At 62.2% G+C, this 5,095-nt stretch overlaps 1 protein-coding gene across 1 annotated transcript in view; it reads left to right on the top strand.

Annotated features, from left to right (window-relative positions):
* Nucleotides 1-164: 164 nt before the first annotated feature.
* MNEG_11196 (dynein heavy chain, axonemal) overlaps nt 165-5,095 on the top strand; it is a gene marked incomplete at both ends in the record, with an annotated part of 8,376 nt that continues 3,445 nt past the window's right edge. The window contains 15 exons of the mRNA XM_014040332.1: nt 165-317; nt 587-758; nt 956-1,148; nt 1,358-1,418; nt 1,560-1,715; nt 1,973-2,063; nt 2,244-2,359; nt 2,485-2,577; nt 2,784-2,924; nt 3,103-3,255; nt 3,502-3,583; nt 3,712-3,785; nt 3,923-4,075; nt 4,254-4,364; nt 4,657-4,860. Coding sequence (XP_013895786.1) covers nt 165-317; nt 587-758; nt 956-1,148; nt 1,358-1,418; nt 1,560-1,715; nt 1,973-2,063; nt 2,244-2,359; nt 2,485-2,577; nt 2,784-2,924; nt 3,103-3,255; nt 3,502-3,583; nt 3,712-3,785; nt 3,923-4,075; nt 4,254-4,364; nt 4,657-4,860 — 1,953 coding nt within the window. The remainder of the gene's footprint in view (nt 318-586; nt 759-955; nt 1,149-1,357; nt 1,419-1,559; nt 1,716-1,972; nt 2,064-2,243; nt 2,360-2,484; nt 2,578-2,783; nt 2,925-3,102; nt 3,256-3,501; nt 3,584-3,711; nt 3,786-3,922; nt 4,076-4,253; nt 4,365-4,656; nt 4,861-5,095) is intronic.

Below are 5,095 nucleotides of genomic sequence, written 5' to 3' on the forward strand. Positions count from 1 at the left end.
CCGGCGAGGCGATCGCGGCCGCGGCGCGCCGCGCGTCGTCGTCGGGCGACCGGGCGGCGGCGGCGGCGGCGGCGCGGCCGTACGAGGACGTGGGGGGCTACGCGGACGTGAAGCCGCTGTTCGAGCGGCTGCTGGCGGCGTACAACGAGCGCGCTGCGAAGAAGATGCAGCTGGTCTTCTTCGACGACGCCTTGGAGCACCTCACGCGCATCTGCCGGACGGTGGCGCTGCCGCAGGGCAACTGCCTGCTGGTCGGCGTCGGCGGCAGCGGGAAGAGCAGCCTGGCGCGGCTGGCGGCGTACGCGATCGGGGCGCAGGTGGGCGGGCCACGACACGCGGCGTGGGGCATAGTGGATGTCGGCGCGGGTGCGGGTGGCGGTGCGATTTGATAGAGGGGTTAAGTTGTGCTGTGAACACCCTGGAAGCGTCTGCTTTCAGGACTTGCTGAAAGAAGGCCTCATCAAGTTGATCAGGCATCCACTTTGTTTGTGCAGGATGCAGGACACTTCCTCGCCGCCAAACTGCACACTGACCAAAAAAGCACGCCCCCTGTCTCACACCCTTGCGATGCAACGCTTGCCCCCAGGTGTTTGAGATCACCCTCACGCGCGGCTACGACGAGGCGGCGTTCCGCGAGGACCTCAAGCGCCTGTACGCGCTGCTGGGCGCCGACAACAAGCGCGTGGTGTTCCTCTTCACCGACGCCCACGTGGCCGATGAGTCGTTCCTAGAGCTCGTCAACAACATGCTTACCAGCGGTCAGCGGGGCCCGGGCGTCGGGGTTGCCGGAATCGTGGGGGCCGCGCATCATCCCTGCTTTGGAGTATGACTGCCCACTCATCAAGAGCACTGTGCAGGCTCGGGCCGGCGTCCGGATTCCCTGATGTTGGGGGAGGGTTGAGCGTCAAAGGTGCGACATAAAGCTGCGCGTCGCTGCCAACTCCCCCGCCGTTAGGCATGGTCCCGGCGCTCTATGATGACGGCGAAAAGGACGCCCTCGCCTCCGGCTGCCGCGACGAAGTCGCCGCGCGCGGCCTGGACGACAGCCGCGAGGGCCTGTGGCGCTACTTCGTCCAGAAGTGCCGCGACAACCTGCACGTGGTGCTGGCGATGAGCCCAGTCGGGGAGGCCCTGAGGACTCGGTGCAGGTGGGGGCGTGGATGCACACGTTTTTTTGTGGGGGGCGGAGAGGGCTGGCCTGGTGCAGCCTATACCAGACTTTCAGCAGGCTTGCGTGCAGCCTATGCCTGGCTTATCAGCAGGCTGCCTGCTTGGTCCCCGTCCTGCTGATGTGACCGGCTGAGCACTCGACATTCCACCGCCGACCGACACATCACTGCGCGCCCTGCCAACGCAGGAACTTCCCTGGACTGGTCAACAACACCGTTATTGACTGGTTTGAGCCCTGGCCAGAGCAGGTGTGTGCCTCGCAAGGAACGGCCTGCCGGTGCCCAGCCTTCCCAGCCCCGGACTTGGCTCGACTGCAAGGTGTCAGGGCCGGCCGCTTTGCAATCTGGTGCGGGTGTATCTACAAGTATGCAATCCCCCCCCCAAAACAGGCTCTGCACAGCGTCGCAACTGTGTTCTTGTCAGAGGAGGATCTGCCGGCCGCCCTCAGGGCCGGGATCGTGGAGCACATGGTGGGCGTGCACCAGGGCGTCAGGCAGTTCAGCTCAAAGTTCGAGGCCCAGCTGCGGCGCCACAACTACGTCACAGTGAGTCAGCAGGACCCACCACCCCCTCCCTGAGCACCCCCGACCCCGCCTTGGGGGCCTTCCGTAACTGGAATGGGGGGGGGTACGTGATGTTGCGCATGATTGCTTGTTGGTTCGCCTCTGCAACGCTGGGTACCGGCAACGCCGGCAAGCCATGCCAGGCCGGCCCATGCCAAATCACACCTCATCCTCACGCCGCCCTGGCTCAGCCGCAACACTTCCTCTCTCACTTTCACTGTATGGTTCGGCCCCCCCAGCCAAAGAACTACCTGGACTACATCTCCACGTACCGGCGCCTGCTGCAGGGCCAGCGCTGCAGTAACGAGGAGATGGCCACCAGGCTGTCAGGTGCAGCTCGGTTCAACGGATGCACACGGCATGCAATTGTGTTGGGGCATGCGATGCCTCTTGCCTCCTTGGATATCAAAGCTGCGCATGCTGCAGATATTCGCGTCGCAGACTCATCAGTTGCCAATGTCTGAATTTCCCCCTGCCATTGGCTTTGTGTCTCCCGCTCCAACGCCCAAGGTGGCCTGTCAAAGCTGGAGCAGGCTGCCACAGAGGTTGATGCTCTGCAAAAGGAGCTCAGCCAGGCCCGCGTCGTGGTCAAGGGTGCTACTGAGGAGTGCAATCAACTGCTCCAGGTCGGCATCTGGCGGACTGCATGCAGGCCCTTGAGACGACTGATTGTACAATGCGTCGTGCATGTCGCACAGCGGCCCTGGTGTTGGCAAGTTCTCACCGATTTTCACACTGTCGCACCTGGCAGGTGATTGCCTCAAATACATCCGACGCCGAGACTCGCCAGAAGGCGGCACAAGAAAAGGAAGAGGCCTTGAAAGAGCAGTCGGCACAGATTGCGGTGAGTGCCTCACAGCCTTGCACTGCTTGTCGGCATGTATGTGAGGCAGCAGGGAGGGGCCGTTCGATCTTGTGAGGCTCCAAGGGTATGTCGTCCCACATGCAGCCATGACCTGTGTTTACACAGCTGCTAACAGTCCACCCACGAACTGGTTGGTCATGACATACATTTCTGACTGCCACATACGATTACTGCAAACCTGGCAGGTCGAGAAAGTCGAGGCAGAGCAAGCGCTGTCGGAGGCGATTCCTGCGTTGGAGGAGGCCGCCGCAGCACTCAACGACTTGAAGCGCGATGACATCACCGAGATCAGGTCCTTCGCAAAGCCGCACATCCTCGTGCAAAAGGTGCGTGCGTGTGTGGGAGGGGGGCGCTAGCTGGGACGGCTGCACACCCTGCAATCAGCAGCTGCGTGTCTTATTTTGTGTTTGCCCTGACCTTTGTGCTGTCAATTACGCTGGCAGGTTGAAACTGGCTAGGGTGTGTCTGACCCGCTTGAGGTTCACAAACCTCCTCGGCCCCCAGGTGTGCGAGTGTGTGGTGATCCTGCGCAACCTGAAGGACGTGTCGTGGGCCGGCGCCAAGTCCATGATGGCTGACCCCTCCTTCCTCAAGTCCCTGGTGGACTTTGATAAGGATGGCCTCAGCGACAAGCAGGCAGGCAGCCGATGGGGAGGGGTGGGGAGGGATGGGGGGGGAGTGAGAGGTAGCGTGAGGCGGGCATGAGCGAATGGGTTCGCCAACGGCGGGCGAATGTGGCTGCAATCCAAGTCTGGGGCCGCTCGCAATGCAGAACGCAGCTGGCTGCAGCAGCATTGGCACCAGCCACACCCAATGTGTGACCGAGTCTGCAACCGTATCCGTGCGCACAGTTCGCGGCACACGCGTGCTACCCACATCGATCAACCACCGACCCATATGCAGGTCAAGCGAGTCAAGGGTGATTACATGAAGGATCCGGCCTTCACCCTCGACAACATCAAGAATATCTCCACTGCAGGCGCAGGTGAGCTGTCAAGTCCCAGGGTACGGCTAAGCGCAAACACGCAGATTGAAGCTGACACCGAAAAGCTCTGCCCCATGCAACCTAATGCGCACCCCATGCCGGATCTGCCACCCCTGCCCTCACCCCAGGCCTGCTGAAATGGGTGCTTGCCATGGTCAACTACTTTGGCGTTGCGAGGGGCGTAGAGCCAAAGCGCAAGAAGGTGGGCAACCAGCTCCTTGTGCTTGGAAGGTTCTGCCATGATCTTACCGACTCTCCAGTCATATCTTGACTTGTGATGATGCCTATGCCGCAACAACTCCCTGGAAACTGCCCGCACAATTTCATCTGTGATCCCAGGTAGCTGAGGCGGAGAAGAGCCTGCGCCTGGCGCAGAAGGACTTGATAGAGACCAAGGAGCGCCTGGCGGAGCTGAACCGGCAGCTTGCGGCCCTGCGGGACCAGTTCTCCACAAAAACGGCAGAGCAGCTCGACCTCAAGGCAAAAGCAGAGGTGGGAGCTCACAGCGGGGTCGGTGGCAGGCGCCAGAGGGGAGCCCCTGTCACGGTTCGGCACCCGGTGAACAGGGGCTGTTTCGCTTTTGGCAGGCGGCCATAGTTGGAACGACTCTGAAACGTATGGCGCCTGAGGGCTGATGGATGCTCTGTCTAACTTGCGGCATGGGGTGCAGGTCATGGAGCGCCGCCTTAACGCGGCTGAGCGGCTTATCTCGGGGCTGGGCAGCGAGCGGGCACGCTGGGGCGCTGACGTGGCGCAGCTCGCGGTCGCACGCGAAAAGCTGGTCGGGGACTGCCTCCTCTGCGCTTCGTTCCTATCCTATTGTGGTGAGACGTGACTTCATTTCGCCGTGAGGGTAGCAGCTGATGGATGCTTGTACTACTGTTTCGCTGCTGCCAGCCTAGTTGACCACAATGACCTGGTTGATTCAACCCAGCCTCCCCTTTACAACCCCCTGCCAAGCCCTCACCCGTTTCCCCTCTCTCCCATTCCAACCCACATAAACCCTTTTCATCCCCCTCTCACATAAACAAAATTGGACTTCGGAAGGTGCCTTCACGTTCGATTACCGCCAGTCCATGCTGCGCGACACCTGGGCCCCCGACGCCGCCAGCCGCGCCCTCCCCCTGACCGCGCCGCTGCGCCTGGAGGCGCTGCTGACGTCAGACGTGGAGGTGGCGCAGTGGGCAGGAGAGGGGCTGCCGGGGGACGAGCTCAGCGTGCAGAACGGCATCCTCACAACGCGCGCCAACCGCTGGCCGCTGTGCATCGACCCCCAGGTGCGGCCGCATTGGCGCTCGGCGCAAAGAAAGGGGGACGGGCATGGGATGGGGCGAGGTTGGTCACGCGCCGCCCTTTTGGGGTTTGGCAGCAGCCGCGTCCACCAGCGGAAAGGCGGGCAGGCGATCACGCCGGCCGCGGGGAGGAGATCACGCGCTTCCCGCCGTTGTGCCCTTTGAAACTGGGGCCGCACCACACACACACACACACACACACACACACACACACACACAC

The sequence above is a fragment of the Monoraphidium neglectum genome, assembly GCF_000611645.1.
Source record: "Monoraphidium neglectum strain SAG 48.87 unplaced genomic scaffold scaffold02635, whole genome shotgun sequence".
Classification (NCBI taxonomy): domain Eukaryota; kingdom Viridiplantae; phylum Chlorophyta; class Chlorophyceae; order Sphaeropleales; family Selenastraceae; genus Monoraphidium; species Monoraphidium neglectum.